The sequence below is a fragment of the Cupressus sempervirens genome, chromosome 1, assembly GCF_028749045.1.
Source record: "Cupressus sempervirens isolate cs-2001-9-10 chromosome 1, ASM2874904v1, whole genome shotgun sequence".
Taxonomy (NCBI): Eukaryota; Viridiplantae; Streptophyta; class Pinopsida; order Cupressales; family Cupressaceae; genus Cupressus; species Cupressus sempervirens.
The window spans coordinates 127,433,833-127,449,789 of NC_143118.1; the positions used below are offsets into that span (position 1 = coordinate 127,433,833).

General features: G+C 37.7%; 1 protein-coding gene across 4 annotated transcripts in view; it reads right to left on the reverse strand.

The window, feature by feature from the left end:
• Positions 1–453: 453 nt before the first annotated feature.
• LOC149576491 (protein CHUP1, chloroplastic-like) overlaps positions 454–15,957 on the reverse strand; it is a 40,323-nt gene continuing 24,819 nt past the window's right edge. For all 4 annotated transcript variants that reach the window (XM_089817393.1, XM_089817406.1, XM_089817399.1 and 1 more), the window contains exons 7-10: positions 13,061–13,242; positions 12,628–12,739; positions 1,485–1,631; positions 454–1,148 (exon numbers count right to left, since the gene is read on the reverse strand). In XM_089817393.1, the coding sequence (XP_089673519.1) occupies positions 1,062–1,148; positions 1,485–1,631; positions 12,628–12,739; positions 13,061–13,242 (528 nt within the window). In that variant the 3' untranslated portion in view covers positions 454–1,061. The remainder of the gene's footprint in view (positions 1,149–1,484; positions 1,632–12,627; positions 12,740–13,060; positions 13,243–15,957) is intronic.

Consider the following 15,957-nt stretch of genomic DNA (forward strand, 5'->3'; position numbering starts at 1 on the left):
TCAAAAGAGTAGCATAATAGGTTATTAAGAACCAAAGTTTTCCTGGTATGACTTTTGGGTGTGAGTGTCAATGACTACCTCAAAAAGAGCAGAGGATTATGAAAAAAAATCACACTAAGCCTATTCACAAGGATATTTACCACTGTACAGTATTTTAGCATATCAACTGCAAATAACAAAGTAGTTGTTGAATAGATTTTTTGCCTACCAAAATCCAGCTACATTTGCTCACATTCTAGAGCAGACTTAAGAAAACAAACTTTCCTCTGCATTTATGCATTACTTGACTCCCTTTTCTTGTTGTCTGCCATATTGCACATTCGTACACTCTATATGTTATCCAATATTGCATCAAAGGCTTGTGTATAAAAAATGTAGAAATAACCATTTTCTACTTTCCGTTTAAAAAACATTATAATAATCATAGCTTCCCTTTTAATTACCCAACTGCTATTTTCATACATTCAAAACCACATTAGTTCGCTATTTTCATATCTTCAAAACATTATACAACACTTTAAATTCATCTCCTTCAATCAAAAGGTTAGTCTACATATGGATTGAATAACCTCTTGATGGATTGGATCCATTCTATGATTCCTTGGCCAATACAAAGAAATTAGAATGATCTTAGACATTGTAAAATGACTAATACCCTCCCATGAGTAGTCATGGATTGCAAGACCCTTGTGCTTCTACAAGGTGTAAATATACCATCAGACCCACGTGCAGTCCTTGCTAAATCATGTCTTTGTGTACAGTACATCTAGAACTGAAATACCAAACATCAAGCACCACGGTATTGTGCAGATTAAGGATCAGACCAAAATGATTTACAAAAGTAAAATACAAGGATCGATTGATTTCTGTCAATCCAATCAGCTTTACATATTTTATTGTACATTAGAATTGGGTTTCTCCATCCTCGTCCATTAATGCAGATTTGACTTCATTTATTCTTGTAAATGAAAATGCAGCTAATAAACAAGTGGATGTTTTTATAAAGAAAATATTACAGATCCCGTGAATGCTGATCCCAGGATACTCTTTATAGCTGGCTTCTAGCTTGCATCTTTAACTTGTTCTTGAGCCCGCCTTCTAAGATCCTCAAAGGCCTCCATACTTGGTGCATCAAAACCTCCAGCAAACTGTACCCAATTTGTGATTATTCCAAAGTTTCTAAAAATTATATAACTGTCTAAGGACATAATAATTGAACAAAATATGCATACAAGACAACCTGAGACCACATCTAACATTCTTCTGGCCAAAATGATCTGTAGGACCTATCAAATTGAGTCAAGGGAAATCAAACTTTAACTTCCTTAAGGCTGAAATAGCCTCTAGAAACGGTGTTTTTATTTTTTAAGAAGATTGTTTCATGATTGTTCATGATCATGCAGGTAATGTATATATTTTAGTCTGATGTATTTAGTTTTTAAATGATCAGTGTAATCATTAACCCAAATAGTGTAATTCCTCACCTGATGTACACGAAAAGCAAAACGAACTCCTTGCAAAAGAAGAAACTCTCTAATTGGCTCCTTTTCTGGAACAGTTGCTAAGGCATCCAATTCTGATATCACTCGCTTCATGTACTTTTGCGCTAATTGAACACAGGTAAGTTTGATCTGCATTTCCAAACAATTAATATTCCTTCCTTGTAGCTATTCCCCATTAAATATGATTTAAGACAAAACAATTTCTTGGCAATGTTCAATTTGTAAGGGTGGAAATATTTTTTCTATATCAAAGGGAAGATTTTAAACATAGCTACACATTTCAATATTATGTACAAAACTCAAGTTGCATAATGTCAAATGCATATGTGTTATGAATAACAAGCCAAACCAGATCCTTTTCAGCATAATGAACCTTTTAAAAGTTATTTAAAATCAGAAGCCCTATCATGAACAAAAGCAACCTTGAGGATTTTTCTAATAATATGTACATTCCTAATCAATGTTATCCAATTAGGAAGTCTCATTTGGATTGACAAAGATGTACAGGTAGTTTGTGTTAACTTTGTAGCTTCAGTTGGATTAATTCAATCATGAGATATATTGTTGATGGTAAATCATCATTTAGATAAATATTCTTATATGTATATAATATATATAATTGGTTATTTATATTATTAATATATTAACTAATGATAATTTACCCATACACTAGTCTCTTCATGAGACACGTCTCCTCTCATATTTATGAGTCGTCAAATCTGCATTTGGAAAACACCAATAACAATGGCAATGCTAGTACATTTGCAGAACACAATCCATATAATATTAACATGGTATCAGAGCAGATTCGAAGTCTTGGGATAAGAAATTTCAGAACAAATAATGTCCATGTTGATCTCAGGGTTGATCTACTATACCTGAGTATTCCCAACCACATTAACTCCAGACATGAAAAGGTCACAGGAATAATATTAACTGGCGGTGATTAGAGGGAAGTCCAAGATATTGACTAGCATGGCAGTGGTTATCTCATCAATAGTCTGAGCCATCTGAACAAGGAATGTCATGTATTCACGGTGTGATATTAAAGATATTCATCACAACGTGCAATAAAACCCAACATGGAACAGGTTCTCATAAAAAATTGATGCTCGTTTTGATTTTTGAGCAGCTAGGCAGGCATAGAGCTCTGCTCAAGACTCCATCTATTGTGATGGACAGTGGGATGTGCCCTGTCATTCTTATACTCCTTAAGTAAAGATTAATTGGGACAGGTACACCACGTTTAGGCATAAGTTGAACAAGATTGAATGGTGTCTTGTTCATGCGGACTCCTGTATGCTCAACTGGCATTTTCGCTTGATGCTACCTCTAAAAATCAGCACACAAGTCTCTACAACATAGGCAGGACACTGTACTAATTTCCATTTTTAAAGTATTAAAAGGCATCTCAAGTACTCTCAGCAGCGATCACATCCTCTCTAAATTGCAGTCTTCAATCTAGTTTCAGTGTGCACGGTCATAAAGTAATAGGGGTAGCATATATATATATATATATATATTTATTTATTTTTATTTTCTTGATAGCTGGTTCACCACAGCAATATATATGTGTGTGTGTGTATATATATATATATATATATATATATATATATATATATATATATATATATATATATAGTAAGTCGCAGACTACAGTAAATACCACCAGAATTTTTGTATCTAATGATGTGACCATAAAGAAATGGCATGCCAATACAATCTGACACGGTGGAGAAAATACACAGTTATAAGGGTCATCCCGGCAGGGGACGTGTACCATACAAAAATCGTTGACAAGGTCTACAAGGAAGACTGAGCACATCAATCACATTGCAGATTATATTTTCATGATATTGATCAAAGAGAATGGTCAGGAATCAAATAAGGATACACTTGTATGTGTTGATATAGTTATAAACACAGTGATAATTTCAACAAACATATACGCAGACAATGAGGGTGTGACAATTCTCTATGAAGGCTAGTGAAGCCAAACAATGCATGGTCAAAGGGATACGACCTAATAATTGGTGACACGGTAATGCCACTGCCACCATGGCACTAACAAAATACGGGTTGACTATATCATAAATCAATGACGGAAACTGTAGGTCATGATTAGTATGCAACCAAATATACTCTAGAAGAGGCATCACTTCAGGACTTTCCGATGAGGTTCAAGGTAATGTATTTAATTGGGATACATCGGGTTACAAACCATGCTTAAGGTAACTAAAAGGTATGATTGCATTTGTTCGTTCTTATATAGTTGTCTTATATATAAGTACATATAATGTATTACTTAATTTTCTTATATAGATATTACATAGATGAGAATTTATAAGGAGAGTATCTTAATTTAAGAATGATATTTAATAACTTAATATTATGTTTTGTTACATATAAATATTGATAAGTAGGACATGATTTCCACAGCTAGTCAAATTGTGATGTGAATATCAGGATTTAACTGTGTGATTTTGAGTCAAACTCGATGACCCATGTTTCATGAGTAGTGATTCAACATGAATCCATCTCTCATGAGAATAAATGAAACACTTAGCACTCATTGGATCTAGGTGATGCTCACAGGGGTGAAGCACCGGGACTTCCCGGGAGGTCACCCATCCCAGTACTACTCCAGCCTGAGCGCGCTTAACTACGGAGTTTCCTCCACAGTTAAACCCAAAGCTTGCAACCCCATTTGCAAAACCTTCACCAAGTGTTGTGCCTTATGAACCATTCATTAGAAAGCCCCTTAAGCTCATCAATTGATAAGTAGGACATGATTTCCACAGCTAGTCAAATTGTGATGTGAATATCAGGATTTAACTGTGTGATTTTGAGTCAAACTCGATGACCCATGTTTCATGAGTAGTGATTCAACATGAATCCATCTCTCATGAGAATAAATGAAACACTTAGCACTCATTGGATCTAGGTGATGCTCACAGGGGTGAAGCACCGGGACTTCCCGGGAGGTCACCCATCCCAGTACTACTCCAGCCTGAGCGCGCTTAACTACGGAGTTTCCTCCACAGTTAAACCCAAAGCTTGCAACCCCATTTGCAAAACCTTCACCAAGTGTTGTGCCTTATGAACCATTCATTAGAAAGCCCCTTAAGCTCATCAATTGATAAGTAGGACATGATTTCCACAGCTAGTCAAATTGTGATGTGAATATCAGGATTTAACTGTGTGATTTTGAGTCAAACTCGATGACCCATGTTTCATGAGTAGTGATTCAACATGAATCCATCTCTCATGAGAATAAATGAAACACTTAGCACTCATTGGATCTAGGTGATGCTCACAGGGGTGAAGCACCGGGACTTCCCGGGAGGTCACCCATCCCAGTACTACTCCAGCCTGAGCGCGCTTAACTACGGAGTTTCCTCCACAGTTAAACCCAAAGCTTGCAACCCCATTTGCAAAACCTTCACCAAGTGTTGTGCCTTATGAACCATTCATTAGAAAGCCCCTTAAGCTCATCAATTGATAAGTAGGACATGATTTCCACAGCTAGTCAAATTGTGATGTGAATATCAGGATTTAACTGTGTGATTTTGAGTCAAACTCGATGACCCATGTTTCATGAGTAGTGATTCAACATGAATCCATCTCTCATGAGAATAAATGAAACACTTAGCACTCATTGGATCTAGGTGATGCTCACAGGGGTGAAGCACCGGGACTTCCCGGGAGGTCACCCATCCCAGTACTACTCCAGCCTGAGCGCGCTTAACTACGGAGTTTCCTCCACAGTTAAACCCAAAGCTTGCAACCCCATTTGCAAAACCTTCACCAAGTGTTGTGCCTTATGAACCATTCATTAGAAAGCCCCTTAAGCTCATCAATTGATAAGTAGGACATGATTTCCACAGCTAGTCAAATTGTGATGTGAATATCAGCATTTAACTGTGTGATTTTGAGTCAAACTCGATGACCCATGTTTCATGAGTAGTGATTCAACATGAATCCATCTCTCATGAGAATAAATGAAACACTTAGCACTCATTGGATCTAGGTGATGCTCACAGGGGTGAAGCACCGGGACTTCCCGGGAGGTCACCCATCCCAGTACTACTCCAGCCTGAGCGCGCTTAACTACGGAGTTTCCTCCACAGTTAAACCCAAAGCTTAACTGTGGAGGAAACTCCGTAGTTAAGCGCGCTCAGGCTGGAGTAGTACTGGGATGGGTGACCTCCCGGGAAGTCCCGGTGCTTCACCCCTGTGAGCATCACCTAGATCCAATGAGTGCTAAGTGTTTCATTTATTCTCATGAGAGATGGATTCATGTTGAATCACTACTCATGAAACATGGGTCATCGAGTTTGACTCAAAATCACACAGTTAAATCCTGATATTCACATCACAATTTGACTAGCTGTGGAAATCATGTCCTACTTATCAATTGATGAGCTTAAGGGGCTTTCTAATGAATGGTTCATAAGGCACAACACTTGGTGAAGGTTTTGCAAATGGGGTTGCAAGCTTTGGGTTTAACTGTGGAGGAAACTCCGTAGTTAAGCGCGCTCAGGCTGGAGTAGTACTGGGATGGGTGACCTCCCGGGAAGTCCCGGTGCTTCACCCCTGTGAGCATCACCTAGATCCAATGAGTGCTAAGTGTTTCATTTATTCTCATGAGAGATGGATTCATGTTGAATCACTACTCATGAAACATGGGTCATCGAGTTTGACTCAAAATCACACAGTTAAATCCTGATATTCACATCACAATTTGACTAGCTGTGGAAATCATGTCCTACTTATCAATTGATGAGCTTAAGGGGCTTTCTAATGAATGGTTCATAAGGCACAACACTTGGTGAAGGTTTTGCAAATGGGGTTGCAAGCTTTGGGTTTAACTGTGGAGGAAACTCCGTAGTTAAGCGCGCTCAGGCTGGAGTAGTACTGGGATGGGTGACCTCCCGGGAAGTCCCGGTGCTTCACCCCTGTGAGCATCACCTAGATCCAATGAGTGCTAAGTGTTTCATTTATTCTCATGAGAGATGGATTCATGTTGAATCACTACTCATGAAACATGGGTCATCGAGTTTGACTCAAAATCACACAGTTAAATCCTGATATTCACATCACAATTTGACTAGCTGTGGAAATCATGTCCTACTTATCAATTGATGAGCTTAAGGGGCTTTCTAATGAATGGTTCATAAGGCACAACACTTGGTGAAGGTTTTGCAAATGGGGTTGCAAGCTTTGGGTTTAACTGTGGAGGAAACTCCGTAGTTAAGCGCGCTCAGGCTGGAGTAGTACCGGGATGGGTGACCTCCCGGGAAGTCCCGGTGCTTCACCCCTGTGAGCATCACCTAGATCCAATGAGTGCTAAGTGTTTCATTTATTCTCATGAGAGATGGATTCATGTTGAATCACTACTCATGAAACATGGGTCATCGAGTTTGACTCAAAATCACATAGTTAAATCCTGATATTCACATCACAATTTGACTAGCTGTGGAAATCATGTCCTACTTATCAATTGATGAGCTTAAGGGGCTTTCTAATGAATGGTTCATAAGGCACAACACTTGGTGAAGGTTTTGCAAATGGGGTTGCAAGCTTTGGGTTTAACTGTGGAGGAAACTCCGTAGTTAAGCGCGCTCAGGCTGGAGTAGTACTGGGATGGGTGACCTCCCGGGAAGTCCCGGTGCTTCACCCCTGTGAGCATCACCTAGATCCAATGAGTGCTAAGTGTTTCATTTATTCTCATGAGAGATGGATTCATGTTGAATCACTACTCATGAAACATGGGTCATCGAGTTTGACTCAAAATCACACAGTTAAATCCTGATATTCACATCACAATTTGACTAGCTGTGGAAATCATGTCCTACTTATCAATTGATGAGCTTAAGGGGCTTTCTAATGAATGGTTCATAAGGCACAACACTTGGTGAAGGTTTTGCAAATGGGGTTGCAAGCTTTGGGTTTAACTGTGGAGGAAACTCCGTAGTTAAGCGCGCTCAGGCTGGAGTAGTACCGGGATGGGTGACCTCCCGGGAAGTCCCGGTGCTTCACCCCTGTGAGCATCACCTAGATCCAATGAGTGCTAAGTGTTTCATTTATTCTCATGAGAGATGGATTCATGTTGAATCACTACTCATGAAACATGGGTCATCGAGTTTGACTCAAAATCACACAGTTAAATCCTGATATTCACATCACAATTTGACTAGCTGTGGAAATCATGTCCTACTTATCAATTGATGAGCTTAAGGGGCTTTCTAATGAATGGTTCATAAGGCACAACACTTGGTGAAGGTTTTGCAAATGGGGTTGCAAGCTTTGGGTTTAACTGTGGAGGAAACTCCGTAGTTAAGCGCGCTCAGGCTGGAGTAGTACTGGGATGGGTGACCTCCCGGGAAGTCCCGGTGCTTCACCCCTGTGAGCATCACCTAGATCCAATGAGTGCTAAGTGTTTCATTTATTCTCATGAGAGATGGATTCATGTTGAATCACTACTCATGAAACATGGGTCATCGAGTTTGACTCAAAATCACACAGTTAAATCCTGATATTCACATCACAATTTGACTAGCTGTGGAAATCATGTCCTACTTATCAATTGATGAGCTTAAGGGGCTTTCTAATGAATGGTTCATAAGGCACAACACTTGGTGAAGGTTTTGCAAATGGGGTTGCAAGCTTTGGGTTTAACTGTGGAGGAAACTCCGTAGTTAAGCGCGCTCAGGCTGGAGTAGTACCGGGATGGGTGACCTCCCGGGAAGTCCCGGTGCTTCACCCCTGTGAGCATCACCTAGATCCAATGAGTGCTAAGTGTTTCATTTATTCTCATGAGAGATGGATTCATGTTGAATCACTACTCATGAAACATGGGTCATCGAGTTTGACTCAAAATCACACAGTTAAATCCTGATATTCACATCACAATTTGACTAGCTGTGGAAATCATGTCCTACTTATCAATTGATGAGCTTAAGGGGCTTTCTAATGAATGGTTCATAAGGCACAACACTTGGTGAAGGTTTTGCAAATGGGGTTGCAAGCTTTGGGTTTAACTGTGGAGGAAACTCCGTAGTTAAGCGCGCTCAGGCTGGAGTAGTACTGGGATGGGTGACCTCCCGGGAAGTCCCGGTGCTTCACCCCTGTGAGCATCACCTAGATCCAATGAGTGCTAAGTGTTTCATTTATTCTCATGAGAGATGGATTCATGTTGAATCACTACTCATGAAACATGGGTCATCGAGTTTGATTCAAAATCACACAGTTAAATCCTGATATTCACATCACAATTTGACTAGCTGTGGAAATCATGTCCTACTTATCAATTGATGAGCTTAAGGGGCTTTCTAATGAATGGTTCATAAGGCACAACACTTGGTGAAGGTTTTGCAAATGGGGTTGCAAGCTTTGGGTTTAACTGTGGAGGAAACTCCGTAGTTAAGCGCGCTCAGGTTGGAGTAGTACTGGGATGGGTGACCTCCCGGGAAGTCCCGGTGCTTCACCCCTGTGAGCATCACCTAGATCCAATGAGTGCTAAGTGTTTCATTTATTCTCATGAGAGATGGATTCATGTTGAATCACTACTCATGAAACATGGGTCATCGAGTTTGACTCAAAATCACACAGTTAAATCCTGATATTCACATCACAATTTGACTAGCTGTGGAAATCATGTCCTACTTATCAATTGATGAGCTTAAGGGGCTTTCTAATGAATGGTTCATAAGGCACAACACTTGGTGAAGGTTTTGCAAATGGGGTTGCAAGCTTTGGGTTTAACTGTGGAGGAAACTCCGTAGTTAAGCGCGCTCAGGCTGGAGTAGTACCGGGATGGGTGACCTCCCGGGAAGTCCCGGTGCTTCACCCCTGTGAGCATCACCTAGATCCAATGAGTGCTAAGTGTTTCATTTATTCTCATGAGAGATGGATTCATGTTGAATCACTACTCATGAAACATGGGTCATCGAGTTTGACTCAAAATCACACAGTTAAATCCTGATATTCACATCACAACATATAAATATGTTAAACAATACAAGTTATTAGTATTATTGTGAGTTACTAATATTGTTATTGAAATAGAAATGAAATTTAAATATATTTATAAATATTGAACTTCTAGGAGAATATGTCATCTAAGGAAAAGTCATATATATACAAATTAAGTATTGTGTTATCTTAATTCTATTATTGAAAATAAACAGAGATGTTATAATCATTTATGTTTTTGTTAGCAATGGGCATGAGTTAAATTACTGACATTCTAATTAATGTTGACATTCTTATTTATACAACCAAGAGCTATGTACCTTGATCTTTTCCTCCAAGAATGTTATTGTAGGAAGAGAGAGTTTGAAAGTCCTTGTGTGTGACCGTATGACCTTAATGGGTCAATCACGACGAAGTGACGACTTCCAAATCATTATGACTTGTACTAGTCAAAGTTATTGAAACAAGAAGCAAGAGAAAAGATTATTACCACATGCAATTAATTTAATTTCTTGAATAAAATGCCAAGCACTTATTCTCCAATACATCAAGCTTACTCTAGAAGTACACAAAATTGATAGAAGGATGGTTGTCTTCAAATTGAAGAGAGAGGGACCTACCTTTGTTGTTTTTAAGAACTAAGTTGAGGCACTTGTCAAATAGAAAGAATCTATATAGGTTGTGATTAGTTTCTTCAAAGAGGAGGAACTAACATATAGATAGAAGTCTTTCCATACTTGATGTGATGCAAAAGTATCCAATGATATAAGAATGGGAATTTTATATTGTGGAGAGGAATAATAACCAAGATTTCATTCCCATTATTTAACAGATGCTTATATGGAGGCAATTTATGACTTGATTGATATGGACCTTCATTAAAGAAGCTTGTATTAGGATGCACAAATAAGTATCCATTAGCTTTGAGTATTACATTTATCTTCTCACTCTATTCTCTCTTAATTGTACATACTACAAGAGTTATTTTCCTTGATCTTTTCCTTTATGTCTAAGGATGTTCTTGCAAGAAAAGAAGGTTGGTACTTTACACATGCCACCAAATATTTTGCAGACTCAATCTTTTGACAATAGCTTGACAATAGCTACAAAGAAATTGTGATCTAGTATTCATTAGTCATTTGATGAATTAGGTTGGATAAAGTAAGGCTCTTGAAACAAATATCTTTGATGATTGGGACTACGAGCATACTTCTACATTAAGAGGGAGTCTGACACTTCTTCAAAAGGCAACGTAGGAAGATTGATATTCAGAGGGAGTCTTAAAATACATGTGTGTGACTGCATGATTTTTTGATGGGCCTACCCTTGTATACATCATGAGGGAAGTATTGACTTATCACTAGAAAGTCGGAAGATCGATATCAAATTCAAAGTGAATCCGACAGGCATCCTTGGGGGAGGAGAGCCTCTAAGGGAGTAACTACTAGACCTAACTTCCCAAGGTCATTGTTCAAAGGGAGAATTTTGAGGTGAAATCCTTGTGAATGATATCTTCTCTATGAGGGAGAAGTTATAAGTGAAATTCCTTGTAATACATTCTTCTCTATAAGAGATAAATTGAGGTGAAAGTCCTCGTTCCACCCTCTAACTTAGTTCATGGTGGTTACTATTTTGCATATGTGGATTATGTCATGAAAGGTGACGATCTTTCATTGATGTATTTTCAGAGGATTGCTATTGTAAGGTGACGATCTTATCAATAGCTTGACCTATTATCATGACAAACTACATTAAGTTGTTGTCCCGGAGTGTCAATAGCCATCATAACGAATGTATCATGATTAGACTTCATTTGTTGTCCCAGAGTGTCGGAGATCATGATACTTGTCATGATAGAGACCACAACATTGTGATTTCTTGTTATCTGATAGACTACATTAAGTAATTGTCCTAGAGTGCCGGAAATCAGATAACTCATATCTACTAGGATATAACATATTTTTTTGGGTAGGCATCAAGGATTTGATGCCAATGCACATACCAAAAAATATAAGTATGGTAAATACCATATGAAAGATCACAATGGGAGGATCACATAATATTCTTTCAACTGTTACATGAAGAAAATGGTTCTGAACATTATGAGTTTGCATGCTAAATATTGTTTGGAAGTCTTCTCAAGTTTTTGAGAAGACAACATAAACATCAATTTTATTCATCTCCTTTGCATGCATTCCTCATTTTCCTTGCTTTTGTCTCTTGCATTGTACATTGATCTAAATTTTAAACTGCTATATAGATGGTTCACAACTTCACAAGGTGCTTTTAAGACCCCATGCCACAATTTACTTGAAATGTTTGAAAAATTATTCTAGTCATTGATCAAATGAAATACAAATTGCTTTGGATTCTTTAATACCACAAAGCCTTTGGTTGGCTTTATATAGATGTATTTTGAAGCATTGACGGCATGGTCAATGACTTACACACTTCTTCTTGTTTTTATGATACTATGTGACAATCTAATCTAACTCATGCTTCTAGGCTGCATAAATATGTATAGATTCATAATTTTTACATGTTTTTGTAAAAAAAACCCAAACTCCTTTCTAAAAAAATTCTGTGTGAACCGGTTCCTTGATCCAGAACTTGAACCCGAACACAAACCAGCATCCTAGCAAATGAGTGATCAAACTAGTAAACAAAATAGTCTGCTGTTTTGAAATTTTTGACTTAGCAGTACTTTAAAGTGAATTATTGATATATATCCCTGCATAAAAACTCCCACATAAAAAGCTAAAACCTTTTTCTGGTTAACATAAAATTACAAAATATATGATAACTAGAAGACGTAAAAGGCGCCTTCCAAAGGTGTAAACATTATATGATACATGTTTGTAAACAAAGCCACACAAGTGTTTATGTATTCTATATTCTCATCCAGCTACAACTTGCCTTGGTTTCTCTTCAGGTAAATAAACTAGTAACTTATTCAAAACCATGGAATGTGGGCAAAAGGAGCAAGGCAATGCCTGAAGAACAAACACTATCAGGTAATGTATGCTTAGTAACTGAAATAAGAAAACCACACATGAAGATATTTGTTCACTATTTTTGGATCATTCTCAGAAATAATTTTCTCTAAAAGAGAGGCCTTAATCAATGCATAACTTCCGGCAGTACATACCTTGCCCAAAAGGCCAGAGTCAAGCAGCCAGTATGTAGGAATATTAAACTCTTTATAACGAGCAATAACCATATCTCGCATGCATAGCAGTCCGTACACACTCTTTTCAACTCTGCATCATTAGTTGACATAAGAATCAAGTATCTCCAAAAATCAGAAAGATGCTACCATTATAGAGATAGAATGTATAGGTAACCTGACAATCCTAATGTTAGTACTCATCATGCTATTGAATTTTGAATCTTGATAGCTAGAGGACAAGATAAAAGCATTAATCCTCAAATCAGAGGATGGCAAGATGAAGATAAAACAAACAAAAAGCATACATTTCCTGTTATTATATTATGGCATTTTTATTCTGGAACATTTCTGCTTTCAGAGAGATTTGCTTAAGAAATAAAAAATTTACAATTATCAAGTTATAAGATCTTACAGTTCAAGTAAAGATAGCATTTTGTTAAGGGCCGTATCACAAGAAAGTGTTGGGCTATCAACAAAGGAAGCAACTTCTGACTCCAACTTTTGCAAATCTTGATATTCAAATGCTGCTTCCCTCAAGACATCAACTTTACTCTCTGGCCAATCAAAATGTTTGAGAACTGCACGCTCGTCAACCTGAGAAAAGGAGTAAAAGACATATTAAAGCAACTGAACTTGTATCAAGATGTTTTTTGCATGACTGGTTAACAAAATTGTCTATTGGAGTCAACACTGTGTTAATAAAAGTTTAAACGTCCATATTAAGTGCTGCACCCTTCTACCCAAGCATGTTGAAAATGAGCTTTTGTCTTATTAGTTTGACACTTCTAAGCATTGAACTCTCATTCACAGAAATTAACGCCTCAAATAGATCCAGATGTGCTAACTAGAAGTTGAAACTACAGAACAATTAACAATTGGCAAGTATAAACAAAACAACTTTGTCAATGCTAATTTTCATCCATGAATTAGATTAATAAAATTAAAAGAAAACTTCGACAATGCTACTTTGCATCTATATGTCTTGAACATCAGCTTGAACTTTTCCATTCCCCTAATATAGTAGCAAACAAAACATGTGAAGCCCCATCCTTAGAGTGGAACTGGTATATAGTATATACTCCCCTTCATTCTCCAAAGTATGTTATTTAGAGGTTAAGTTTTACTAAACTATTTCTCATACATTGCAATAACCAAGAAGTTTATGATAGGTGATATCAAAGACCCAGTTTTCAGACTATTATAAGAGGACTCCCCTTAACTTCATATGTTACATATTTGGATTTATAACTCAGATTCTAAACAGGGTAAAATAGGGGTTGATTTGGTGAACAATTACAAAATGAAGCAAACAATAATCTTGCATATACTTTCCAAGGTCACTACAGGTTGAAGATAGCACTTAGCTATCTGAACTAAATTTGCTAGCAGTGTCATCATAAAGGAGATTGCTCGTTGGGCTTGCAAGCACAAGGTTAGAACTCGTTTGGGGTTTCTTCTAGAGTGTTGTTGTGTTACAGATCTAGGCTATCTATGGTTTGGGTTGGATCTTGAGGGATGTTGCAAAACTATTACTTGCTTTGTATTTGGCCGTAACCGAGAAGGCCTTACAGCCTGGCACATTGCATGTAATCAATTGTTTGGTATCAGATCTTGAATCTTGTATTGTGTCTCCATTGTGGATATTTGCTTGGGGCTAGGACATCTCCTTTGGGGATACTCTTGCCTTGTACTGCGTCAAGTGGTATAAGAGCAAGAGTTCCGGAGTGTGTAGACACATTGCCGACAGAGATTATTTTAGTGGCAAATCTTCACCATTTGGTGATCCCGTCTCATCACCCGATCGTCATTTGGCAAATAGAGCATGTAACGTTGGTCAACCGTGTCGCTAGATATTTATAAGATTTGGGTCCAACGTTCATGCTACTCGCCCATTAGTTTTCACGACTGGTCGAATATCTCAATCCAATCACCATTGTAATATACGTTTTGGATACAATTATTTTAAAATTTTCGCCATCATTTGCATGTTGCTTTCTTATTGGACAACGTTCTTTCGCCATTAGTATAAACAATTAATTTTCCCTTAAGTTGGGCATTGCCTACCATTTCCTCAACGTGTGTCAACCACCAACCCCATTAAGCCAATTGTTTTCTATTTTGGGCTTACACAAGAAGGTAAGTTTCGCCTACATTTGACATTCTCACTTGTTAATCCCACGTAATTGGCCAACTTAGATTGGTAGTATATATACATTCATAAGATACTATTGTTCTACACAATTTTCTCTTTTCTGCTCTGGAGACTAGAATTTCTTATTGCTGCCGAAGTTTCAGAGTGATGAGTGCATTGCCCATTGACTCGTGGACCATGGTTTTCATAGAAGCTAAATGATTTTTAATTTATTTTTTATGTGGTACTGGTACTAGTTATTTTTTTACTGTCCACTAGATATCTCACATGCTCAAATAGGTTTGCGAATTTTATTAGGTAGTACCATAGACTGTAGTACCGTAGTACACTTTTTATGCAAATGAACCATATTATTGTTATTATATGTAGTCTAAGAAGTCTACTGTCACAATCTTTGACTCGTCAATTTTTGAGTCTTTTGTTCAACAAGTTGATTTTATTTTTTTTGTAGTCTTTATCGGTTTGCAACGTCAAACAAGAGGGGTAACAAGAGTTCTAGTAGGATCCCTAAAAGCCAAGAGAGGCCACCAAAACGCAGTGGCCACCAAAACGCAGAACCTTAGCTGCATATTTTGGTGGTGGAAATAATGGCAACCTACAAAATTCACAACTTATGTCTCCAATGCATATTGAAAAAGGAGATTCATCACAAGTTGGAGACCATTTCAAAGAAGTTCAAGTTGGTGAACCCGATATCTCAGTGGAGGACGAACTTGATCATGATTAGGAGGCACTTCCCCTAAGTAGGGAGTCACAAAATGATATTATAGACTTGGATTTGGGTGAGAAAACCACAAGTGATTCCATAAATGATGTCTGTGCATAGAAGGGGAAAAGAAAATTGGAATGAAAAAAAGATCAATCTCACTGGGATCTATCCAAAAGGAATTTTCAATTAGAATAGGTGAAAAAGTTCTGATTCATTGAACCAGTTCCCAATCCAATTGATAGTGAGCCTCTTGTAGAATGCAGATGTAAAAGATTTGCACAGAGATAACAAAGAAGGAGAATAGGTAGCAGCTTAAACTTGATACCATAGAAAAGCATGTTAGTGAAGTTTACAAAAAAGAAACTATAGATGGAGTCGAAAAATTTGTGCTAACTTGGAAAATGAAGGACAATTGTCTGCATATCAGGAATGCCGAATTATACAAGCT